This window comes from Podarcis raffonei, chromosome 1 (assembly GCF_027172205.1).
Source record: "Podarcis raffonei isolate rPodRaf1 chromosome 1, rPodRaf1.pri, whole genome shotgun sequence".
Taxonomy (NCBI): domain Eukaryota; kingdom Metazoa; phylum Chordata; class Lepidosauria; order Squamata; family Lacertidae; genus Podarcis; species Podarcis raffonei.
In genome coordinates, this window is record NC_070602.1 from 47,071,767 (window position 1) to 47,099,114 (window position 27,348).

General features: G+C 44.1%; 1 protein-coding gene across 5 annotated transcripts in view; it reads left to right on the plus strand.

The window, feature by feature from the left end:
- The window catches only part of SLC8A3 (solute carrier family 8 member A3), a 174,843-nt gene that overhangs the window by 139,066 nt on the left and 8,429 nt on the right, over window positions 1-27,348 (plus strand). For 2 of the 5 annotated variants that reach the window (XM_053384852.1, XM_053384870.1), the window contains 2 exons: window positions 794-897; window positions 11,328-11,345. In XM_053384852.1, the coding sequence (XP_053240827.1) occupies window positions 794-897; window positions 11,328-11,345 (122 nt within the window). The remainder of the gene's footprint in view (window positions 1-793; window positions 898-11,327; window positions 11,346-27,348) is intronic. The other 3 variants (XM_053384830.1, XM_053384841.1, XM_053384861.1) reach the window with 2 other exon arrangements.

The following is a 27,348-nucleotide window of genomic DNA, read 5'->3' on the forward strand; positions in this document are numbered from 1 at the left end:
AGGTTTCCTCTTGGATTCCATCGCAAGGTTTGTTTGGGGAAAACAAACGACAGGCCAGAGTTCAGGCATAATCCTGATGGATTCATTCTCAGCAAGAGCAGAGAAGGAGCCAAGCAGCTGCAATTTTAGCTCCATGCACCAGTATATATGTAAACCATAGTTAAACTTAAATGGACCTGCAATTGCAGGCGTGCGTTTTTAAAGGAAAGGGGAAAAGTCAGTGTGTGTCTTCTTGGAGCAAGAGGACTACCCTAGATGGAAAGGGGTGTGCGTGTGTGTACGTGTATGTGTGTATGCTAATGTAACCATGCTCCCCGCCAAAGACCAAACCTGATATTATAAAATGTTTGTGTGAGAGAGAAATTGGCTCTTCTCCTAAAACACTTCAGGTATATGTGTGTGTGTCTAGGGCTCTCTTTTGCCTATGGACATTTTTGATTGGTTATTGTCGAGCCAGCTGACAAGCTGTTATTACCATGTGACACTCAACTAAATGTGCTGCAGAAATCACCTTCCACTAACCATCAACAAGGACCAGGTTCCCTTTCCTCGCCCCCTGCCCCTCCCAGCCCTCCTTTCCTCCTCTAACGTTCTCCGACTCACCTAAAGATCAGCTACGACCAGCGTGCCATAGAAAGCCAGTGAAAGGGCTGCCGCAGGCAGTGGCAGGAGTGGGAATGGTGCATGTGGGAGTGGTGTGGCGGTGGAGGTGCTGCCGCTGCTGCTGTTTGCTGCATCTGCTCCCAACCAGGCAACCCACTGTACACACATGTCTTTCTTGTTGTCCCTACAGGAAGACCGTAAGGGTTAATATAGTAGATGAGGAGGAATACGAAAGGCAGGAGAATTTCTTCATTGCCCTTGGTGAACCGAAATGGATGGAACGAGGAATATCAGGTGTGAGATTCTTTTTGGAAAAACAAACAAAAGAAACCCAAATCCACAAAAAAGTAATCTTTTTGCTCCCCCCCCCACCCTTTTTTTCTCTTTCGTTTTTACACGGACCAAGTTTTATTCCTTTCCCTCCTATATTCTCGCTCTCACCCTGTTTCGGTCCCATCTCTGAGTTTTTGAGCCTAGCTTATTTCGGATCCTCCTTTCGTGCAGTGCTTGTGCCTGTCAGGCCGTGTGAGCCGCGTGTGTTTGAACCGTTTCTTCTCTTTCTCTCTCTCTCTTGCTTTCTTCCCCCTTTCGGTGACATCTTTGGCCTTCTCCCTCATGCCGAGACTGAAAGCCCTTCCCCAGCCCCGCCAAAAGAATGCAACTTGCATGGCTGCCTTTTCAGCTTCCTCCCCAGTTCTGTATCTTGCACAGTCTTTCCCGCCTCCTCCGCCTCCTTGCTCCTTTTCTGTGGCATAACTTGCAGTGGATGACTTTGGGTGCTGGTGAATTTTTATTTTTTAACACCTACAGCTGGAATTGTAATGAACGGGTTCTGTCATAATAATGACAATGAGCATTTGCATTCTGTTTGCTTCTTCGGTGCAAAAATCTGACAGCCTGGCAAGGAAAAATTATACTTTTATTAATAAAACTTCACAGCTCTAACATTAAAGGTAAAGGTAAAGATACCCCTGTCCGTACGGGGCAGTCGTGTCTGACTCTAGGGTTGTGCGCCCATCTCACTTAAGAGGCCGGGGGCCAGCGCTGTCCGGAGACACTTCTGGGTCACGTGGCCAGCGTGATGAAGCTGCTCTGGCGAGCCAGCACCAGCGCAGCACACGGAAACGCCGTTTACCTTCCCGCTATAAAGCGGTACCTATTTATCTACTTGCACTTAGGGGTGCTTTCAAACTGCTAGGTGGGCAGGAGCAGGGACTGAAAGACGGGAGCTCACCCCGCCGCGGGGATTCGAACCGCCGACCATACGATCGGCAAGCCCTAGGCACTGAGGTTTTACCCACAGCGCCACCTCGCTAAACATTCTGGTTAGCTGGCAGATGAAAATGAAGCTGACTGCACATCAGCAACAGAGGAGTCTGTTGATTTTGGAAGTTAAACCATCTTCTGAGGCGTCATCCCTAGGCCTGTTTATGTGCATGTGGCAGGCACCCACCTCAAAAGGGCAGGCACACGAGGATCTATCAAGGGTTTTCACACAGCTCCTCTTCATTTCAGTGGGTCTTGTCAAGGGGGTCCCAGTGTATCAAACCGCTGACCAAAGCGAGCAGCATCCTATACCACTGAATGCAGAAGTCTTGAGAAGGCAGAGATAAACTCACTTTTAAAGTTTTTTTTTAATTTATAGCAAAGCATGCATTAAATATTTTAGATCAATAAATTGTGTTTCCTAGTATAATACCTATCGTACAAACAAATCAAGTTCTCTTGGCTTTATGGTTAAATAAATTGATGCTTTTGTACAGCCGTTTTTAAAAAAGTGACATTAAATAATGGTTCTCCAAAATAATTAACAACAACAACAACAACAACAACAACAACAACAACAACAACAATACTGGGGAGACATATTTGTTGGCTCTTCTTAAAAAAAGGCTGCAAAATTTTAAAGCATCAGTTCCTTCAAGCATAAAGCCAGAAGAGCTTGATTTGTTTGTGTATGGTAATCCTGCCCTATTCTGAGGGTTCATAATGCAATATTAAACAAAGAAATTAAAACTGTGTGATGAAACTATTCAAGTGTTTTAAATCAAGTATTTTAAGCTAATTTTTTAAAATAAAGCCTCTCCAATGCTTACTCATAATCTCCTAAATCCAATCCTCCCAATCCACTCCTTTGCCTCTCAGCTAAGGGAATGCCAACCTTCCATCAATGCTTCTTCTCCCTCCCGCATGTCTGTTACCGGCACCTAATAAGCTCTACCTTTCTTCTCTCCCTCCCCAGCCCAGCCCAGCCTTTCCTAATGCACTTCAGCAATGGTATCCACAGCAACCCTGTTAGCTTTTTCCTTGGTTCTACTATTTCTATACTCTTGATTCTTACCTTCCAGATAAAGTGAAGGGAGATCTGTGATGGATCTCCCCTTGGTTTCTTCACAGCTAAACTTTGCTATGGAGCGACCCAATGTCAAGTCAAGCCCCCAGTGTGTGTGTGGGGGGGGGGTAGAGAGCTAATAAATTGCCTGCCTGTTATGCCCCCATGGGGCAAACAGCATCTTTTTGAGGGGGGTTGGTTTATTTCACATGTCATGGGGAGACAGCTTCCTCATCCTGTGTTCTGGTCGCTGTCCAACTCAAGCCACCTCATGAGTGCTTTTAGGTACAGATAAAAATCAGAGGAGGTCCAGTCCCAGATCTCCTACCATATCACCTAGTTGGCCCTAACTGTTTACCTTTAATAACAATGTGGCAGAGACAAATTCAGCAAGGAATGAAGCTCAGTGGTAGAGCACATGCTGTACATACAGAAAGTCTTGGTTCAATCTCTGCATCTCCAGGTCGGGTTGGGAAAGACTCCTGCCTGAAACTCTGGAGAGCTGCTGCCAGTCAGTGTCAACAGTGCTAAGGTAGATGGACCAATGGCCTGACTTCGTATAAGGCAGCTTTCTATGTTCCTACTGAGGCGGCCACACGTGTTGCTGCTACGACCATTATTACAGGGACTGATGCCCCTTTCAGGGTTTGAGCCTAGAGAATGTACAACTACCCAGGTGGAGTCCTGGCCACTGCCTGGACCGGAGACACTATGTAGAAATGAGAGCAGGTGTTGATAGCTCTGTTATCCTTTGTGTGAATTTGTATTTTAATGTTTATTTCACTCTGCCAAGTTATTTGGTAGAGAAATGAGGCTGAACCAATGTGTGCCTCTTCCTTCCCTCTCTCCCGGATTAACTGTTCATCCTATTTAGATAAATTCATCCTATAAGATGTTCAATCTTTGTTACCCTCCAGGCTTCTAGTGTATTAGCTAAATTGAATTAAATTGTATTTTGTGAGCTCCTCAGCCATTTTACGTTTGAATTCCCTTCAGAATTATTGGCTGTAACTATGTTCGGCCCTCATAATCCTGTGCGATATCAGTTTCCCGACATTTCCCTCTTTTGTAATCTCATTCTGTGACAATGCCCCCCAGATTAGGCCTGAGGTGGGTATCCTCTTTCTCTTTCATTTGTAGCTTGGTAAGGAACACAGGGATCAGAACCCACCAGCAAATATATCTCTTCTTGCCAATGCCCTTGTTCCATTTGTGATAACAAATGCAAAACAACCACCACCACCAAGAGTTTGTTGAACTTCTCGTTGTTAGAGCTGTAAATGGGTTGCCTTCTTCTCCCTTCCACTGATTGGCTCCAAGGCTTCCCAATCTCATTCTGCAGTCCCATGGTTCTATATGTTTCCCTTATCTGCAGTGACAGGGACCAAACCGTTGTTGGCGAAACATAACAGGGCCTAGAAGCCTTCCAGCAGATTGTGTCACCTTTCTGGTCGCCCTACTGTCAGTACCTTTTGAGTGTCCCTCCAGTAAATCCAGCCTTTTTTTTTTCTTGCTAGGAAGATGGCATCTTTTCACTGGGCTGTTAACTCATTTGATGGCTTGAGTGTCACATTAGTTGACAACTGGGGTCCAGGTTTCCTTTTACTTTGTCAGCCCCCCAGGGAAATTTGGGCTGGATATTCCCTTCACACAACAGTTTTGACACTGCCTCTAATGGCATTAGAGGGGCTACAGCACCAGGTCTCCTTTTTCAGTCAGGGTGCTCCAAAGTCTAAATTATAATGGCCTGAAGGGTATAATGCAAGGTATAATTCCATCACAGCATTTGGTTCAGAAGATGGAGAAGGAATTGCATTTCATTGGAACCTCTCCAGCTGTGCCACACAAACTTCTGCATGTGTAACAAAGGCAAAGCAAGGTTTGGTTTGCCCAGGCAGCAAACACAGCTCTCCTTTTTAGCCCCCACCCCAAGAAATGAAAGAGAAAGGGAGTTGTGTGAGACACAACTCTGTGTTTTGAAGTCCCAGAGGAAGAACTATGGAGAAACAGAGTTGTAAGGAAAAATCATGTTTTTCATTGGGTGATGGCAAAACTCACATCACTGAGAGAAAAGTTTAGATCTCTTCTGGAAATGGCTTTGTGCATGTTGAGTGACTTTGGCCTTCCCAAACGCATCTTAGAAGATACAGTTGCCACTGCAGTATATCTCCAAAGTAGACTGCCAACCACATACATCTTTTGAACTTTGGCACAGAAGAGTACCTAACATGCCACACATGCATGTACTTGGCAGTATTGCCCATGCCTGTGTACCCAAGGAGGATAGGCACAAGTTAGATTCCAGAGCAGAAGAGACTGTTGTGATTGGCTATGCTCTGAGAAGCAAAGGATACAAAGTAATGGACTTGGGTACTGGGAAAGTCAGCACAAGACATGTGGTTCATTTTGATGAATACAGGAGAGCTGTCAAGAGAGGAACTGTGATGGACTTTTCTGGTGAGTCAGAGGAAGAAACACAAGCCCTCATAAATTTACCAAAATTGATGTATAACAGTCCAGATCTGCCTTCTACTGTCACACCACTTAGCACAGATGCTGAACAGGAAAGAGAAGCAGAGGAGCAGATTCCAAGATGCAGCACAGCCAGAGGGAAGCAGACTAATGACGACATGTTTGCGTTAAAGGGTGATGAAGAAGCAGGCGAGGTTCCAGAACCAGGTGTCAGGTGCTCACCAAGACCCAGCCCCACAACTGTTCCATCTTGCAAGGTCATCACAACCTCTAGAACCTTCCACCTGGGAAAAGATAGAGCAGATGCTAACTGCTGAAGCTCACCTGTGAAGGGATGCTGCACAGGAAGAGATTGATGCACTGCACCAGCACCAGACCTGGACAAGAAGGCAGCTGGGTGCAGAAGGGGAAATTGAGTACAGCTCGGCCAAAGAAAATCTCCTGTACTTAACCACAACAACCAGACCTGACATAGCAAATGCAGTGGGAATCCTAAGCAGGAAAGTTAGCTCTCCCACTGAGAAGGACTGAACTGCTGTGAAAAGTTGTTGTTAGTTACTTAAAGTGAACTATGAATTGTAAACTTACGCTGACAACAATCCAAAACTATGAGTACGTGGATGCAGACTGAGCCAGAAACCCAAAGGAGTATAAGTCAACAGGTGGATTTCTCTTTATGTTTGGAAATTGTCCTGTTTCCTGGGCCATTTGTAAACAAAATTCTATAGCTTTGTCTTCCTCAGAGTACATAGCCACAGCCACAGCATACAGAGAAATGGTCTGGATTGACCAATAACTACGGACTTCGGGTTGTGTGGGGAGAAACTTGTCTGATAGGTGTACAACTAATCCAGAATGCGGCAGCTAGACTGGTGACTGGGGGCGGCCGCTGAGACCACATAACACCGGTCTTGAAAGACCTACATTGGCTCCCAGTACGTTTCCGAGCACAATTCAAAGTGTTGGTGCTGACCTTTAAAGCCCTAAACGGCCTCGGTCCAGTATACCTGAAGGAGCGTCTCCACCCCCATCATTCTGCCCGGACGCTGAGGTCCAGCGCCGAGGGCCTTCTGGCGGTTCCCTCATTGCGAGAAGCAAAGCTACAGGGAACCAGGCAGAGGGCCTTCTCGGTAGTGGTGCCCGCCCTGTGGAACGCCCTTCCAGCAGATGTCAAAGCGATAAACAACTACCTGACATTCAGAAGACATCTTAAGGCAGCCCTGTTCAGGGCTGTGATATTTTACTGTATTTTTGGTTTTTATGGAAGCCGCCCAGAGTGGCTGGGGAGGCCCAGCCAGATGGGCGGGGTATAAATAATAAATTATTATTATTATTATTACACTCAAAGCTGCTTGAAATTATCTCAAAGCAAGAGGTTTCATGCAAGACCCAAACACATTGGGGTGAAATACTACTGTGTGCATGCAGTGATACCAGATGGACTTGCTGAATTGGTGTATTTTCAAACCAAAGAAATGGCTGTCAACATTCTGACCAACTCCCTACCAAGAGACAGTTTTGAGAACCTCTATATCAAGATGGGACTCTAGGTGGTTCATTAATTGTACATGCAATTGGTGTATTTGCCTGAGAAGGAGTTTGTAGTATAACCAGCCTCATCTAATCAGCATGCTTAAGTCTGATTAATGCATGAAGGGGTAAATACCATAGAGTAAACCCTCCCACCAGTCTTAGCTCACCTTGAGAGGGATTGGAAGGCAAGCCTATTCTTCCCCTCATAGGCTACCATGTGAACTCTAGGTTTGGGCTGGTTGCTCCAAGCTCAGAACGCATGGCCTCTTTTAAAAGCCATTCTTGAGTTCCTGTACCAATAATTTAGGGACCTTCACCACAAACCTAAGTTTTGTTGCCTGTGTATTCTGAATGCTGTATGAAAAGCAAATGAATCTGACCTTTGGTGAGCTTGTAATTAAACAATTTTTTAACTTCCTAAATGTGTGGTCTTTTTTCTATGCTAAGGGAAGAGGGGAACTTTGGAAGAAGTTGAGGGGAAAATTTTAAAGATCTAACAGCCTATATTTCCACACTTTATATTGCTGCATGTTTTGTGATTTTAAATCTCTGCTCGGGTTTTCTCACCCAAGAGTTCTTGCCCCAAACCTGGATCTTGGCATCCAGGGAATTCTCCTTTTTATACCTATATTTTTCCTTGCCAACCAACATTCCTGAAATCTCATTCATAGTGTTCTTCAAATATTCATGTGTAACATTAGAAGTGAAAGAAAAACACTCCATTACTAGAGTGAAGTGCAAATGAAAGGAAAATATCCCAGATCATCATAAAATGAATGTTTTAAGAGACATAAAGGTGCTAATTTTGTCACAGAAGTGGTTGTGTGTTGCTGTTTTTTAAAAAAACTAGTGTCCCTTTTCCATAATTAGCCATGCCCGAAGCAGTTCACAACAGCCAGTTATCAAAGTGCAAAGCATTGAGGTTGGGGAGACAAGTCAGTTTACAAAACATGCAAATAAATCCAAACAGCTCAAAATCAGCAGGAACCCTTGCACTAATAGGATGACATTGATGGATACAGGGCTCGGATTCTTAAATGGCAACAACTTTGGCAATCAAATTAAGCAGCCTTCTAGACTGGCCTTTTGTAGGCAGTGCCATCCAAACAAAAAACAAAAAACAGAAGCAGAATGTAAGAAATGGTTTGAGAGGGTTTCACCATCAACATTGTGCTCTGCAAGCTACAGTACCATTGATGGGTGCATATGGGAGCAAGGAGAGGGGCTCATCTGTTCCTTCTGATTAGATTACAGTATGCAGGCTAAATTCGTAAAAGATCTTTTCCCAAGACATTGAAAAGATAACGCACATTAACCTGTCTCCATTTCACACTTTTATCAAAAAGGTCATATTTCTCCAGACTGTTCTTAATTACATTCTCATTTCAGAATTATATTTCCTGCTAAGGCAACCTTTCATAGAAGCAGATATAAAAATAGCAGAGACTTAGTTGTATGTTCACTACAGACTGCCAGCAATGTCCTACCCCTAGATTCATGCTTTCCGCCATTAACTTTTGCGATGATTTTTAATTTATTTTCATAAATTATGTTTACCTGCATAAACAATATCAGGAACAAAAAATAAGTACATTTCTAACACATGCATATTAATGTATAGAATATAATGGTATGCTTTGAACTGCTTTTTTGACCATCATACTATCATATTCAAAACAATGAGAAATAGCATTTTACATTGGGATGAACTTTCAGTCATTTGTTTGTTTATTTATATTTATAGCCTGCTTTCGAGAAATCTTCTCCACAAAGCAACTTACACTACTGTATATCTAAAATTGCTTTACAGGATAGAAGAAAAAAATAATCCCACCCATTAACTTTAGGAATAAAACAGCAAAACAACATTAAACTAAAAGGACTCACAGCATAAAATTCCCAACATGACCTATTAAAAGCGCCCAAAAGAGGTATGTCTTCAAAGCCCTCTTAAGAGCTTTGTTAAGGATGAGACCTGCCGCATCCCCACAGGGACATGTTTTCACAAGTAAGAACCTTTATTACAGGTGGCCACCAGCCCATTACCTTTAAAAGGTGGGCACCTAAACAAATAGAACCTCTTTTTGTTGATTTCAGGGCATGGGCAGTCTGTTATGGGTGCAGGCAGCCTTTCAAGTAACCCAGACCCCCAGACCATTAAGGTTTTAAAGTGGACTTGGAAGCTTACTAGCTATCAGTGCAATTGGTACAGTATAAGTGCTGCATGTTCCAATCACAGTCATTTTCCAAATTGTCTTCAAAGGCAGACCTACATTCAGCACATTACAGTGGATGTGACAAGTGTATGGATAACTCAGACAAGATCAGACTTCTTTCAGAAAGGTTGCCATTGGCATATCAGCCAAAGCTGGAAACAAGTGCACCTGGCCACTGCAGCTATCTGGGTCTTTCCAGATAGGAACAAATCCAGGATCTCCCCCAAATGATCCTTTGGGGGAGTGGAAACTCACCTAGGTCTACCTGTACCCCTCTATCCAGAGACAGCAATTCTCCTCCCCACAGAATACCCACCTTGCCTGGGTTTAATTCTAGCTTTTTTGCTCTCGTCCAACCCAAAAGGGTCTCCAGGCATTAGTTTAGGAACTCCTTGGGATTATCAGATGAAAAAGAGGGAAACAATTGCATGTCATCTTCATGTTGGTGCACTTAAACCCAAACATTCAGGTGCCATCTCTCAACAGTTTCTTATAAATGTTGAAAACCATGAAGGGTACCCCATGGTTCATTGGCCATGGGGTGATATAAAGGCCCTCCAATACTACTGTCTATTACTGGGTTTCCATTACGGACCAGGCCACCATATCACCATGTCTCCCAGGCCCAATCCGGCCAACTGATCTAGAAGGATGCTGTGGCTTATGGTATCAAAAGCCACTGAAAGGTCCAGGGGAACCAGCAGGATTGCACTTCCTCAGTCTGGTTCTTGGTACCTGAGTGAGAAAAGCCATTTCCATCCCTAAGCTTTCAGACATACTAAATTTCAAAGCGTACAAGTTTTTAAATGAATTTCAAAGTAATATAGTTACAGAAACAATGGTGACTGGCTTAAAAAAACCAATTCCTGTTACAAAATTCCTATGAGTCATATTAAATCTGAAACATGAAAAAAGAAAGAGATATAATGGGATTAAATGAGGCATCTTAGCATTAAAAAGATTATTAACTGTCTAAACCTAAATTAACAGTTCTGTGGTTAAACTACTCCTATCCATGTCAGACTACCAATTTTTTGTTGGCAGCCGTCTGTCGTCACCTGCAGACTTCCAATTAGCAAATAGAAATTAAAACACTTGCATCAGAAGAGATTTCCAGCTGCATTATGAGATTGAGAAAGATATGTCATCATTTGGCCTAAGTTATTTGTTGTGGTTAGTCATTGTTAGCAGTGTTAGCCTTACAGCTCCTGTTGTTTTATCAGTACTTTTATCTTGTAGTTTTATCTTGTACTTTTACAGCTCTAGGGTTCAATAGCACCTGACCTAACCAGCATCTTGATCAAGCTTTATAGAACAAAACCACAAAAAGATGATTTCAGAGCTCAAAATACAATTAGACAAATTTGTTTTGGTTCTCGGGATTACTTTACAACTGCATTTGTAACTCTCTGTAACATTCCTGGGGAAAGTTAAGGAAGGTCTAGGCATTAGCCTTGGGGCCATCAATTATTCTTCCATCTCTGGCCATGCCATGAGCTTCACTTTGTATCTTGGAACTGTACCCAGTCCCCCTTACAGCTATAGGTGGAATATCACTGACAATTACCGTCGCTAAAGGACTTATCAAAGCGAGCATGCAAAGTAGATGGGGTGATGTTTTATTTCCCACTGCGGCAACAGTAATTTTGCTATGGAGTAAGGTGACTTAAAGGTCATTTTTAAGCATGAATCATGACTCGCATCTTACTTTTTGAGCAAAGGCAAAGTTACAGTCGCTAAGCACCAACTATTCTAAGGGTTCTAACATGACAAGTCCCCGTCAGAAAAAAACAACTTATTTGGGTTGAGCTTTGGCTTATCCCAGATCTTGAGAAAGTGTTGCGAATAGGCACACTTTCTGACTCCAGAGACCCACCCCACCCCACCCCTTCAAGCCCCACCTCCCTGCCTCTGCTCATGAAGGAAAGGGGGAAACCTCTGGTAGCCAGAACCTTTGGTACACACCTGTTCTCTCCAGCTTCATGCTCATTTTGCTGCTACCAGGCATGTTCACAAACCTGCATCTAGCATGTGGCGGCAGAAAATTCACAGCTACATCAAGTCAAGTTCATTGCTCATTTAATATAGTCATCTGCAAAATGAAACTGCCATGCGTATGTTATTAACTGTTCCCTTTTTTCTCTTCTTTTTTATATTTCTGTTTTATATAGCACTCCTCTTGACACAAGGTAAGTTTTTTCCTCTCTTCCTTAACTGGTTTGCTCTTTGCTCTGTTCTTCTCTTTGTTGTGGCCTTGATTTCAATGCTTCCCTTTTATTTGGAGCTCCTTGACCTTTCATGTATCAAGCTGTGCATTGAGACTATATGAATTTAAGACCATTGGCATATGCCCCTTTGAAAGCTTCCCAGAAGGGAAGGAGGCCCTCAGGCCAAAAAGGATACCTCAGTCTTGTTTCTGCGCATTTGTGCAGCAAAATTTTCCTTGATAACAACCTAATTTGAGAGTTCATGTCCACACACGTGCTGTGAATTTCTTATCTGTTCTAAGGTAGCAAGGATTTGGGTGGGATTGTCAGAACAGGAGAGCCTTGCCATGTCCTTGCTCTTTCCCAGATCAAATAAACACAGTAATAGCAGAAGAAGAAACTCCCTCACTTTCACTGCACTTATTATTGTTGATGCAGGTCGTTGTACAGAAAGGAGCCCCTTTTGCATACTTGCTGTCTTAAGGCCCTATTCAGGCATTTGATGGTATGCTGGACAATCTGAACAGGAACCGTGATCATAGGATGAATTCTAAGAGCCTTCTGCTATGTGTACTTAGAAACCCACTTCAGACTTTCCCTCTCAGTGCTGGGAAGGTCTGAAATGGAGACAGTGCATTTGGGGGTGATGGGGGCAGGGTGTGTGTGTGTGTGAGAGAGAGAGAGAGAGAGAGAGAGAGAGAGAGAGAGAGAGACCTACCAAATTATTAGTATTATTTACCCACCCTTCAAGTTAAGGTCCTAGAGTGTGTTACAACAATTTTAAAAATTTTGCATGTTGATTGCCCTCTTAAAAGACAAAGTCCAGCAACTGGAGGAACGTGTAGCTACGCTCCAAAGAATTAGAGAACTGGAGCTCTTCTTGGAAGCAACAGAGCACACCGTCTCCACCAAGGAGGAGACAGGGGACTCCCCTGAGAAGGAGGCTAGTTCACCAACACAGGAGCCAGATATATGGAGAAATGTGACGCAAAGAAGTAGGAGGCCCAGGGTTCGCTCTGATTGTTTAGAAATACACAATCGCTTTGAGGTCCTCTCCCCTAGAATGGAAGACGAAGAGCAGACTCCATTTGAGGATCTCTCCCTCATTACAGTCGATCAGGTATATGAAGGCGAGCAGCAAAGTCAGTCCTCAGGGAATGTGCAGGCGACCTTGGAACGGACAACCCTGACCAAACCTAAGAGGAGGTGTGTAGTGGTGATAGGAGATTCCCTACTGAGGGGAACAGAAGCAGTGATGTGTGGGCCTGACAAGATGTCTCGGGAAGTGTGCTGTCTCCCCGGGGCTAAGATCCAAGATGTAACTGAACGACTCCAAGGAATCATAAAACCCACTGACAAATACCCCTTCCTCTTGGTTCATGTGGGAACCAATGACACTGCAAGCAATAGCTTCCAGAAGATCAAAAGAGACTACGAGGCTCTGGGCAGGAAATTGAAGCAATTAAATGCACAAATTGTCATCTCATCTGTCCTCCCAGTTGAACGACGTGGCCCAGGGAGAGAGCGAAAAATAGTGGAAGTGAACAGCTGGCTTCGCAAATGGTGTAAACAGGAACGGTTTGGATTCTTAGATCACGGACTGCAGTTTCTTGAAGATGGACTTCTGGCAAGCGATGGGCTGCACCTCACAACAGTTGGGAGGAATGTTTTTGCCAAAAATCTCAGAAACCTCATCAGGAGGGCTTTAAACTGACTAATGTGGGGGAGGGAGACAGTGCTCCTGAAGGTAGGAGTCTATCAATTGATGAAGATGATCATCTAAATGTCATAGACCAAATGGAGCAAACAGCACACAGGCCTAGTGGTGGGAGGAAAAAATCCTTAAATAAGAGACACGGGGGAATGATTAATGGACTTCAATGTCTGTACACTAATGCACAAAGCATGGGAAATAAACAAGATGAACTTGAGCTCTTGGTACAGCAAACTAAATATGACATAATAGGCATCACTGAAACCTGGTGGGATAAGTCCCACGATTGGAATGTAATAATGGAGGGATACAATCTATTTCAGAGAAACAGACCAGACAAGAAAGGAGGAGGAGTGGCGTTATATGTCAGGGATGTGTATACCTGTGAAGAGATCCAAGATTTAGAACCTCAAAGCCAAAGTGAGAGCATTTGGGTCAAAATTAAGGGAGAGAAGAATAACAGTGACCTCATTGTGGGAGTTTACTATAGATCCCCAAGCCAAATGGAGGACATAGATGATGCCTTCCTGGAACAGATGGCCAAGCATGCAAAAGGAAGGGAGATAGTAGTAATGGGGGACTTCAATTACCCGGATATTTGTTGGATGTCAAACTCAGCCAAGAGCAAAAGGTCAAACAGATTCCTCACTGGCCTTGCAGACAACTTCATTGTCCAGAAAGTGGGAGAAGCAACAAGAGGAACAGCCATTTTAGATCTGGTCCTAACCAATGTTGATGACCTGGTTAGTGGGGTAGAAGTGGAAGGATCATTAGGCGCGAGTGATCATGCTCTTCTGAAGTTTACTATACAGCGGAAAGGAGCAGCCAAGCATACTAGGACTCAATTTCTTGACTTTAAGAAAGCCGACTTCATAAAACTTAGGGAAGTGCTGGGTGAGATCCCATGGAGAGTAATACTAAAAGGAAAGGGAGTTCATGATGGCTGGGAGTTTGTTAAGAGGGAGATAGTAAAAGCACAACTTCAGGCAATACCAATGAGGCTGAAACATGGAAGGTGCCTAAAGAAGCCAAGGTGGCTATCTAAAGAACTTTTAACTGAGTTAAGATTAAAAAAGGATGTGTACAAAAAATGGAAAAGGGGGGAACCACCAAAGAGGAATTCAAACAAATAGCCAGCACGTGTAGACACAAAGTCAGAAAAGCTAAAGCACAGAATGAACTCAGGCTTGCTAGAGAGGTTAAAAGCAACAAAAAAGGCTTTTATGGGTATGTTCGTAGCAAAAGGAAGAACAAAGAAACAGTGGGGTCACTCAGAGGAGAAGATGGTGAAATGCAAACAGGGGACACAGAAAGGGCTGAACTCCTCAATGCCTTCTTTGCCTCAGTCTTCTCCGATAAAGAAAACAATGCCCGACCTGAAGAATTTGGAGCAAATGATTCAGCAGAGGAAACACAGCCCAGAATAACTAAGGAGATAGTACAAGAATACTTGGCTAGTTTAGATGTATTCAAGTCTCCAGGGCCCGATGAACTGCATCCAAGAGTATTAAAAGAACTGGCAGATGTGATCTCAGAACCACTGGCAGTCATCTTTGAGAATTCCTGGAGAACAGGCGAGGTCCCGGCAGACTGGAGGAGGGCAAATGTTGTCCCTATTTTCAAAAAGGGGAAAAGAGAGGACCCAAATAATTACCGCCCAGTCAGTCTGACATCAATACCAGGGAAGATTCTGGAGCAGATCATTAAGCAAACAGTCTGTGAGCACCTAGAAAGGAATGCTGTGATCACCAATAGTCAGCATGGATTTCTGAAAAATAAGTCATGTCAGACTAACCTGATCTTGTTTTTTGACAGAATTACAAGCCTGGTAGATGAAGGGAACGCAGTGGATGTAGCCTACCTTGATTTCAGCAAGGCATTTGACAAGGTGCCCCATGATATTCTTGTAAAGAAGCTGGTAAAATGCGGTCTTGACTATGCTACCACTCAGTGGATTTGTAACTGGCTGACTGACCGAACCCAAAGGGTGCTCATCAATGGTTCCTCTTCATCCTGGAGAAGAGTGACTAGTGGGGTGCCACAGGGTTCTGTCTTGGGCCCGGTCTTATTCAACATCTTTATCAACGACTTGGATGATGGACTCAAGGGCATCCTGATCAAATTTGCAGATGACACCAAACTGGGAGGGGTGGCTAACACCCCAGAGGACAGGATCACACTTCAAAACGACCTTGACAGATTGGAGAACTGGGCCAAAACAAACAAGATGAATTTTAACAGGGATAAATGTAAAGTATTGCACTTGGGCAAAAAAAATGAGAGGCACAAATACAAGATGGGTGACACCTGGCTTGAGAGCAGTACATGTGAAAAGGATCTAGGAGTCTTGGTTGACCACAAACTTGACATGAGCCAACAGTGTGACGCGGCAGCTAAAAAAGCCAATGCAATTCTGGGCTGCATCAATAGGAGTATAGCATCTAGATCAAGGGAAGTAATAGTGCCACTGTATTCTGCTCTGGTCAGACCTCACCTGGAGTACTGTGTCCAGTTCTGGGCGCCACAGTTCAAGAAGGACACTGACAAACTGGAACATGTCCAGAGGAGGGCAACCAAAATGGTCAAAGGCCTGGAAACGATGCCTTATGAGGAACGGCTAAGGGAGCTGGGCATGTTTAGCCTGGAGAAAAGGAGGTTAAGGGGTGATATGATAGCCATGTTCAAATATATAAAAGGATGTCACATAGAGGAGGGAGAAAGGTTGTTTTCTGCTGCTCCAGAGAAGCGGACACGGAGCAATGGATCCAAACTGCAGGAAAGAAGATTCCACCTAAACATTAGGAAGAACTTCCTGACAGTAAGAGCTGTTCGACAGTGGAATTTGCTGCCAAGGAGTGTGGTGGAGTCTCCTTCTTTGGAGGTCTTTAAGCAGAGGCTTGACAACCATATGTCAGGAGTGCTCTGATGGTGTTTCCTGCTTGGCAGGGGGTTGGACTCGATGGCCCTTATGGTCTCTTCCAACTCTATGATTCTATGATTCTATGAAATAACTTACTGTAATGGTTATATAGGGTTGCTCGTGCGTAAGTTGCCGCCACTCTTGGCGAGGTTGCCTGGTTAAACCTTTTCCTGGCTGGACAGCCCTTCTCTTCGTGGCTGTTTCAGTCGCTAGCAGAATCCGTCAGTGGACGTTTCTTGAACTTCTTCCAGCAAAGAAGTTCTTTGACGCCAAGTCTACGCCTACTTTCCCTGCGCGGAAGTCTTCTGCGCAGGGTGGGTGTGGGTAGCGGAGGACCTGTGCTCTCCCCGCTGGTCTCCAGCGAAGAGTCCTGGAGCCCCCTCTCCGATTCCCCCATCCGCCCCCCTTTATCCCTGGTGTTACGCTGATTTCCTTCCCCAGCCGATGAGTCCCCTCTCTCCCTGCTGGGCCCTTCTCCGGCATCGCTTGGGAGCCTTGCCTCCACTCCTGGCTCCGATGTCAGTTCCCTGACACTTACCATCACAAAATAGGATGGGACACACACACACACAGGTGTCAAAGGTGCCCTGCTTCCAGATTCACCAAAAACTGTATGGTGAAGTTGCCAGATCACCACAAGCAGTCCCTCAGGCACAGTGCACATCAATCTCCTGGTGAGGGTGATGGAATTTTTATGGATGATCTCATGATCCCCTGCCCCATCCATCTGCCCTGCAATGGTGCTTCACCAAGTACCCAGACAGACACAGCTGGGTTAGCATAGGCTCACAAAGCTAATCTGCCCGGTGAGCCCCCTCATCCATGAGAAAATCCTGGGTCATTGATGTTTTCCTGCAGACAGACCTGGCATTTAGCCACCACACTGGGGAGGGGGGTCAGCCAGCTGGTATTCCCAAATTCTGAACTGCTGCCAGGGCTCCTGTATGCATTCAAGTGAAGGCCTCAGTAGCATGGTGGCAGTGCTTCTGTTATCAGGCAAAGAGGGCTGTTCTCTTCAGGTAACTCTGCTGAGACGAGTTAAGTGGTTGAAGGGCTAGAAGCTCCCTGCTCCTACCTCTGTATCAGGAATCAGGGGACACCCAGGAGCTGCCCCCACTCAGATTGCCTGTAGCCCTGACTTAAAAGACCATTTCGAGACTGAACTGTATGCTCGTTTCTGCCTGGGGCTTCCATTGGAGGTTTCAACAGAAGGGAGAAAGCACGAATTTTTACCATTTGTAAAACACCACTTTAAGACTCTAGTGGGTGTCAATAGTGACCTGTCATCATGATGTGAAGGAGGTTTGCATTTACATCCACAGCTTAATGGACAGCATTACCAAGAGGCAGGCAGGATGTAAACAAGCCTCTTGGAAAGCAGTAATTGCTGCTGTTGCTTTCCACCTCCCACTTCCCCAGCTCCTGCTGCCCTCACTTGCGATCTTTAGCTCTCTTTCATTCCCCATCTGTGCAGTTTCTAGTGGTCCTCCCCCCTCAGTGACTGACATTCTTGCCACCTTCATTCACATAGGATCAGACAGTGGCTATTGTCAGCCCGGTCTCCAAAGTCTCCCCTTTGTGTCATCTGCACACTTAATTATGGTTCAGCTTGTGCCCTTAAAAAAAGAGTGCAAAATGATAAGAATCTGTCTCACAGCCCGGAGAATGAGGCTGGTGTTTTGCATTCAAATGTGCTTGGACCATCACCTTCCCTTTCCCTGAATCTGTCAGAGTCCTTCTGGCTGCAGCTCTCAGAAACGATCTATGTGCATGGAGATTGACAAGTGCTTCTCCAGCATGACAGCTGCAGCTCTGTGGACCAACTCAAAGTGCCCTCTATCAAATTTTCTTAGAAGGCTTTGTTGCGGAGAGGCATTTGAAATAAAGCCACGCTCAGGACATCCGAGTTACTGAGATAACGGACATATGCCAAAATCTGATGCTAATAAAGTGCATATATAATATATGAATGAGAAAGAGAGAGCCTATGGCATATTGGTATGAATACCAATACCTGCTGGCTAAAGTCACACAGTAGTGAGATACCCCACCAAGAGTACATTGAAGCTGGCCTAAGATGCAAATAGCAAAATGGCGTCCTCCTTCCCATTCATGTGTAGAAATTGACTAGACTGCCATTTTATTTATTAACACTGTTTGCATACGATCCAAAACTAACTTTCTCTGGGCAGTGAACCAATACAAATTAAAGTGTATAGGTGTATGTAGTGCAAACCTTCTTTTGTCTCGAATAATGGAGGGCAGCAGTGGGCAGTGGAGGGAATCCCTGGAAATAATTACTTTCTGCAGCAGCTGAATAACTGAGGAAAGGAGTTGAGCCCATTCTTAGCAGCAACCCCCTAGAAGCAGTGGCTGCTGACTGGCTAGCAGGCCAAATGCCTGTATAGGCTGCTGAGGCCCTCTAGGAAGCAGCCACACATTTCTCCAGGGACAACTGCAATGCCCTTTCCTCCACCGCTGCCCCCCCTTTGTTATAGCGTAGAATGCACTTTGCCACCCTTACTTTCTTCAGAGCAGCTGCCAGAAATTCCTGGCAGCAAACCACCAGACTGGTCATCACTGATAACAGGACAAAGGAGACGAGTGTTTACATCGTAGGCAACAATGCCTTTATCATATCGCTCACATCTCTTAAAAGCTGTTCCCTGCCTCCAATCTAAAAGTTATATGGCTTCCGTCACACACCACAGAGTTCACCTAGTGTGTTCATCGGTAATGGCACCTTACCTTTGGCTCACGTTCAGTAGGTCTGCATAACATTGCATGTCAGATGACCCAATCCCTGTTAGCAGAGGAGCTCCTCAAGCAGAAAAAAGAAGTGGATGGAAGTTAGGGGGCTACTGGTGGAAGCACACAGGGGCCAAGCATGTAATGTGCCCCCAAATCTCTGTCAGCTAGGAATGATTCTCGCCATTTTTTCCCCACCCCAAAAAGAATTTATAAGTATCTGTAAAGCATATATGTACCTCTGGTTGCAAACGGGATCCGTTCCAGAGGCCTGTTCGCAACATGAATAGAACGCAACCCACAGCGGCGTGTCTGCACACGCGCGGGTTGTGATTCGCCACTTCTGCGCATGCACATGACGTCATTTTGCATGTCTGTGCATGCACGAGCGGCAAAACCCGGAAGTAACCCTTTCCAGTACTTGCAGGTCCCTGTGGGACACAACCTGAAAAAACGTATCATGAAGCAAACGTAACATGAGGTATGACTGTATAAAGTAGAGTAAGAACGGCACATGAATATGCATACTCTCTTAGTTGTAAATGTACATTTCAATGCCAACATGCACTCAGGATTCAAGAAGCTGCTGTGATTGGTGGCTTCCTGTTATCTAGAGAGATGAAACTAAAACACCTCCAGAGACATTTCTATATTACATTCTTTGTATACACACCTGGATCCCTTGTGTACAAAGAGAGAGAGACACCAACTGGAGAATAACTGGGAAGCAAAGAGGCTCTTTCCTTCTTATAATTCGATCAGCTCTTCAGTTTCAGGAAGTCTTTCTCAGCTGTTCCCATAGTAATTTTGTTGCTCTAATTCAGTAGTGTGCTAATTTAATCAGATCTTCTGGAACCAAATAATATGTATTAAAATAATACGATTTCTGCCCTTTCTTGTGCTCAGATTTGATTGCTTTTGGCAGGTAGCATTGGATAATTCACTCACTTGGCACTACTGGAAGTTGCTCTTAAGTTAATAAGGAAAGAGGCTAAATCTCTGACCATGTTAGGAAAGAAAAAAGTTGCCCAGAACACAGCACCAATTCCTCACCAGCCACATCTGCTCCAGACAGCACCCCCCTCCTTTAGATGAGCTGTGGAGTGAACAAGGTTTATATAATGACACTTCTCCTCCACTTAACTTCTGCAGTCGGGCCCCCTTCCACGGGCTTCGTTGACATCCCTTGGACGCATGGACGATGTACTTCAAACCCTGTAAATCCTGTGGCAGATGATATCCAGAGCAACATAAAAAATGCATATGTCACTGCGCACGTAGAGTGCCACTCAGGACAGATCATGACTAATAAGTAAAGAATGGAGGTGACATTTTCACTTAGTCCATGTCATGTTAGATTTAGAAAATGCAAACATTTCAGGAGTGTTGGAAAAAATTACGTTGAAAATTACATTGAAGTCTCTTTGCCTCTAGCTTCTGCCTCCCCACCATCACAAAACTTCTATGTTGTGTAGCCTTCTTTAGGTCTAGCTCTGCGTAGAAAACTCTCCCTGTCTCTCTCTCACACAAACACACTCTCCTTCTCCATCTCTCTCTCACTCACTTACTCTGTGACAGTGTGACACAATGGCTGTATTATTGTCCCCATGTTCATGAGTCTTCTATGTACATTACATGTTTTCTCTGCCCTTCAGAAGTTCGGTTGCTCTTGATAACCCGTTTGTTTGTTTGTTTGTTTGTTTGTCTCTCAGAACTAGGCATTACATGTTTGTAAGGATGCCTACCTAAAACTATCCAAATTCAGAACAATTCAAACTAGGGTGTATGAAGATGTGAAGGAATGATGAAAGCATGTGGGCTTTTTAATCCTATATTCTAACATTGACCTATGCTAGGGATGGAGGACCTCTGCTCTACAAGTGTTACTTGATTACAGCTCCCATCATCACTGACCATTGACCATGTGGGCAGAAGCTGAGGGATGTTTGAGGAATCCAACAATATCTGGAAGGCCACTGCTGCCTGTTCCTGACCTGCAACATCAATGAGCCTCTATCTGAATGTTTGACATTCAAAATAGAATCTTCTAGAGGCACAAGGTGTACTAGGAAATATTGCTATGTTCTTAACTGTTGTGGCACCTTAATTGGGCTTTGAAGTTCCAAAAGATGTCGAGAGCCACAGGGTGAGAGACTTTGTGACTCTTCTAACACCTTCCCTCTTTGAGAATCTTGGTCATGAGGGTTAGCTATGTAACGGCAAAGATAAGGAAGGAGTCCAGAGTTTCATATCTGGACATCACCAAGATTCAGAGATATGGAATTCTAGTAGTCATGTAAATAGGAACTACACTTAAGTTGTGACTGAAGCTACTCCAACTCAAATTTCTGGCAGAGTGACTCATTGTTCGAATATTCTGACATGTCAGACACATGTTGAACTTATGGGTCATCAGAGCCTAGTTCATCACAGTTTATGCAATGAAATACTCCTACAACAGATAATTCACACAATCTGTCACTATGTAAAACAATTCACCAATGCATGATTATTTAAACTAATAGTTGTAGTATTGTTTGTTAATCACCCCATGCCATAGTTTTCTAAGCAATGTACAGTAAAGTTTAAAACAAATTTTAAATGATAAATATAAATGGTGCAATCCAAAAAATACCACAATAATGCACACATAATGTACCCAAGGGAGGCATGCCTGGCACCAATATTGTGTTCTTTTTGGCATGTGCTCAAAACCTTATTTGCCCAGGCATGTTGTAGCATTTTTAGTTGGTTGTTGGTTTGGTTTATAATAAATTGATAGTTTTTAAATGTCTTCTTATATCATCCTACAGTTGTTTTTATATTGAGGGTGATTCATGCAGGATGGATGGATGGATGATAGATGATAGATAGATAGATAGATAGATAGATAGATAGATAGATAGATGATAGATAGACATATAGATGGGGAATTTGGCACAGGAGTCTCAGTCATCACAAGAAGTGTAATGTCCAGGATGGACGTGATCATTATCCACCTGGACATAAATGTTTTGTGATGTTTTCAGTGCAGACTCACCTTCCTTCCCTCTAAAGTAAATCTCAGTATCATTTTGGAACCACGTTCACTCACTCCAGAGTGTCTGTGATTTACACCTCTTGCAATAAGGGTGGGCTTGCCCCACCATCCTGGAAATGCACCCTCCATTTCTCCTTGTCCAGAAAGAGGGCATCTTGCCTCCCACCTGCCGTTTAGCACTTGCTTAAGTTCAGAATGAGGGGTGTTAAGGTGGAATTATTTCCTCCCAACCTTTGCCATATCTGGAAAGCAGAGATGGGAGCCGAGGAGGAACTGGCACATTCATTTCCCTGCCTGGCATCTCCAGACCTTATCAGGACTAATTGGACTTGACAGCTGGGAGTCTCGGGTGCAAGCCATGTTGAAAGCTGAGTACTGAGGCTGATGCAAACAAATCAGGGCTGGTTAATAATTAAGCTGCAGTTTGGCAGCTTTCACCTTGACAGACTTGACCTGTCAAATTAAAAACTCTTCAGCTTTTTTTGTTCCCGGACATACCTGCTGTTGGGACTCCTGCCACTTTAAGCCTGTGGGCGATTGTGCCTTCGTCGCCGATCTCTCCCTTCAGTGTTCACGGCTGTGTCTTCCTTCCTATCTTTAAAGAGGACCTGAAAGCCGATTTGTTTTAACTGTGCTGTGGACTTGTCAGCAGTCGATTTCTCCTTTATGGTATCTTCCTTCCTCTTGAAAATCTTTGTGCATTTGTTATTCTCTGTATGGCTCCTTGAGTGCCAGAAGCTGGGGAGATGGTGCTACATGAAAAGTTGTGACTGTCGTTATCATTGTTGTGAATGGATCAGGCCAGGAACAGTCAGTTCCGATGCCTCTTTCTCTTTTTTTGAATGGCCCCCAAAAGCATACTTCTCTGAGAGTGAGAAAGTACCGGCTGAACATACAAGAAAGGAATCATAGAATTGTAGAGTTGGAAGGGACCCCAAGGGTCATCTAGTCAAATCCCCTGCAACGCAGGAATCACAGCTAGATCATACATGACAGATGGCCATCCAACCTCTGTTTAAAAACCTCCAAGGAAGGAGAGTCCACCAGCTCTTGTGGGAGTCTGTTCCACTGTCAAACAGCTCTTACTGTCAGAAAGTTCTTCCCGATGTTTAGTTGGAATCTCCTTTCTTGTAACTTGAATCCATTGGTTCAGGTCCTAGTCTATGGAGCAGGAGAAAATAAGCCTGCTCCATTTTTTTTTTATTATTATTATTATTATTATTATTATTATTATTATTATTATTATTATATTTATTTATATACCGCTTTATATTTTTAATAAACATCTCAAAGCGGTTTACAGCATATTAAGCTCAATAAATCAATAAAACATTAGCTGGGCGATGTTCCTCCGGCCTCATGAGGAGCCTCTTCAGTAGGGCTGGTGAGTGTGGGCCCCGCCTCCTAGGCCAGGTGGAAAGGGCCATGTAGAGAGCTGCCTTCATGCCTCACATGTCACAGCCCTTTAGATATTTGAAGATGCCTGTCATCTCTCGGTCTCCTCTCTAAGGCTCAAAGGGTTCCGTGGAGCCTTGTAAGTCCCCTTATAGCCCTCAGCTGAGCACACAATGTGCTGAAAACATTGCAACATGCCCAGGCATGCGGCCCATGTACACTGTGCCCATAGCAGTAGCCAGTGACTCCTCTCCAGGAACATGCTTAGGAACAGCAGGAGAGTTCTATGCCACACAAATTTGTCTCTTCAGTTCTAGAGGATGGCTGGGTCTGTTGCAGGTGATGCACTTATAGGTAGCTTACCCTAAAGCCACAGGCATCTCAATGAGAAATTTCAAGTGGCCTGCACTAGAGATGGGAAGGCCTGGAAAAAAATAGGGAGGACCCAGATTTCCCCCTTGTCCCCCCCCCCCATTTTTTCAGGTTTTTTCCCAGGCCTTCCCATCTCTAGCCTGCACATAGCAGCTACAAATGGACATACCAGAAATCATTCCGATATATCCACAAATGAACTTATTACTTACCCGTTGGTTGCTGCTAGATTGATCGTCCCTTAAAGGTGGAAGAGGGTGCAAACTTTCATGATAGACGGTTAGGAAAACATTTTTATACCATCAGAAAAACTAACACAGCAACTGAAATTTTGCAGGGGGACAGCTGAGTCTGAGTCATTTGCCACAATTTAGTGGGACTTCATCTGTGGGCCCAAGGCAATTCCAGCAATGTGTTTCAGCCCAGGACAAATTTATATGGGAAAAAACATGGGATATGCCTCTCTTTGAGATGGGACATTTATCTCCACCTCTTCTCTCCTGAAACACATACCAGTTATGACAGAAATGACACAACATATTGTTAATTCGTTGTGCATGTTTCCTTTTGTTATTCGTTATGTTTAGGGAAGTTTTTAATTTTTAATGCTGTGTTGTGTTTTTAATTTTTGGTTAAGAGCCTCCCAGAGTGGCTGGGGAAACCCAGCCAGATGGGCAGAGTATAAATAATAAATTATTATTATTAACCTATATTTTTAATTTTAAAAATGCTGCTAGGGATCATCCTCAATTCTGTTTGTGCTATAATTTTTAGGTACAGGTCTGTAATTTTTAGACATGGGTCTGAAAGGGAATTTTGGTTTCTCCTCCTGCTTTCCCCAGGAAAACCCGCTGTTTAGCACTGAATCGGAACAGACAGCAATTGGGTTTTCCATGGGTTGACATTTGTTCTAATGTTCTAAACACTGGGTTTTCCCAGGAAAGTGGCAGGATAAACAAAAAACCCACTCGGACTTGTGCCTAAAAATCATGGACCTGTGGATGAACCCTTAGTGAGGTCTGGAGTTGAAGTGCACGGAAGACTTGTTAAGCCTCATAGTCCCCCCCCCCCATGCCTGTTGCTTCAGTTCTCATAGTATGCAGGTGCTAGCACCATTGCTATTGCCTCTGGAAATTTCAGTGTTGGAGAAAAGAAAGAAAGATAAATTCAGTTTACGGTGCTGAAAAGTGATGCCCATAAGTCTGTATGGCGATGACTCAAGTGCTTGGGGATATTCCTCAGTTGAACACCTAGAAGGAGCATTAAAGGATTATGGCTCCGACATTCAGAGATGCATCTAGTCTCTGCTTCTGTTCTTTTGTGGAGCTATTTCTGACTCATGCAGGGGATTCCCCGTTCTGGAGCACTCGGTGGGAGCTCACAAAAGAGCCCTGACACTTCAGCGTGCTACTGACTTCAAAAGGTGGATGGATTTGTCTTTGCTGCTGCTGTTGCTGCAACAGATTAATGTGGTCTCCTGAAACAGGAGTCCTTGTGTGTTCTGTAAATTGTGCTGGCCTTGCAAAGTTAATAATATTTGTAGTCCGGAAGGCTTTTTGAGTTGAGGCAAAGTTTTAATGATATATGGAGCATCTGTGCAGAGTTTTTAGCCTCTGAATAATTTCTTACGGAGAATATGAGGCCTGTGGGAGTCCATGCAGGATTTATAAGTCCTTTCACATCAGGCATCTTGTGCTCACAGAATGACCCGAAGTCTTCATAAATCCAAGTGAAAGCCTTATAACCCATGCACCTACAGGGTTTAGACTCCTGGGTTATGTTTCCTTTGCGTGCCAGTGCATAACTGAACGGCCAGGGTGTTCATCAAAGAAAGGCGAGAAGGACACTAGTTGCCATAGCTACTAACTCTACTGCTTTCCCAAAGCAGCACTGTAGGTTGTTTCATATGTGGCACAGGGCAGGGTACTTTCAACTAGATTGTGCTCCTGAGGGAGGTTGACCTGGCCTGTTGCTACTCACCTGCAGGCAGGTAGACCAACAAGACTTATTATTATTTCAGTCTTGTATCTTAATTGACAGCTGGAGGTTTTGACTACTACTGGTTTTGTGATCCTTTCTTATTATGGGCTTTTGTTTTAAGATTAATTTTAATAGGGAACTTTCATTCTTTGCATTTTTAGGGGGCCACTGTTCAGCTGCCTTGAACATTTGCAGTAGAAAGGCAGAGCATCAATTCTAGTAAGGATGATAATAACACCAACAGCAATGACTGGAAGTGATTTCCACAGGTTCATGACTGCTCTCTAAACGCGCAGCCTTATAGGTGTTTGCTTGAAAGCATGATACACACTGAGACTTACTTTTTAGTAAGTGTGTGAAAGACCGCACCAGGAGGCTGTAATCCTTGGCTTCCCGTGTCAGTCATATCATGCACAACTTCACAAACTGTCTGACGCCCCAGGCAGACACAAACAGATCCATGTGGGAAAGACTGCAAAAAAACAAAACAAAACCAGCATGCTACCAGTATCACATATGAATGCACACAACCTGGAAAGAAGAGTGAACCAATTACAGTTGGGGGTGGACTTTATTTAACTGCAGCAGATAGAAATCAATGGATAAAACATTGGAAAGCAAACTTCACTTCGGGTTTTCAGCAGAAAACCAGTTGCTCCCATTGAGCTTGAGAGGCAGATTTTTGTGGGGAAAGCTTTGGAGCAAAAAAGGGGGACCCATCAGATATGGAGCTTTAAAGTGCAGGCCATGTCTGGAAAGAGTGGAGAAAAGGTAAGTGTGAAGAAGTCCTAAGTTCTGTTGCTTTTATTAATTCAATGAGCAGTGCCCATCAGCACCATGGACAAGGAAAGTTTTCAATGAGCTGTTTCTAACACCAAAATTGCCAAAGCAGCAAAAGCAAATCCTGAAAGTTCACCCTGCACAATATAAATTATAAATTATACACCACATTGTAGATTATTTGATATATTTTTAAAAAGATTTGTTTCACTGCTTTATCTTGCTTACCTCCATCCTTTCTTACTCTTGTTGTTCAATTAGCTCTCTATTTATTGTCCCCTGTTGATCAAAACCTCCTACGTGGATTGAGATTGCTCTATAGAATATTGTCACAAGCACTTTTGGCAGAGGCATAATAGTTTTGTCAAGAAAATTCTGTTTATTGTTAATAACACTATATATTTACTGCCTGTTAACAAAGAGATCTGTGAATGGTGTACAGGGTGGAGGAAGACTTAGTGCAGGGATGGATAACTTGTGACTCTCCAGATTTTCTTGGACTGCAGCTTCCATTGTCTCCAGCCGTTGGCTCTGCTGGCTGAGGATGATGGGAGTTGCAATCCAAAATCTCTAGAAGGCACCAAGTTAGCCGAAGATGGTCTAATGAATTCATTTACCTTGAATTCCCTCCCTGTCCTGAAGACAAGATTTTGTTCAGTGAAACGTCCTCCCAGGTCCTTCATTGCACTATGACAGGTGTGAGGAGCCTCAGGCACAGGAGCCAAATACAACCCCTCCAGGCCTCTATAAGCAGCTCTAGACCATGCCTGTCCATGGGCTGCACCCCTTGTCCCCAAACCACGCCTCTCCCTGGCCCTGCTCCACACACCTCTTCAAGTGTTTTTGCCTGGCTGATAATGCCTCTGCTTTGCCTGGAGAGGTGCATGTGGTGTTTGGGTGTTGAAACCTCTGGTTTATGTGTGGCTGGAATATGACCTGCTTAACGACTGCATTCCATTGCTCCAGCCACTTTGCCTCTAACCCCACGCTTCATTCTCATTTAGCTCTCAGAAGTTGGCCACAAGGAAGTGTGGCC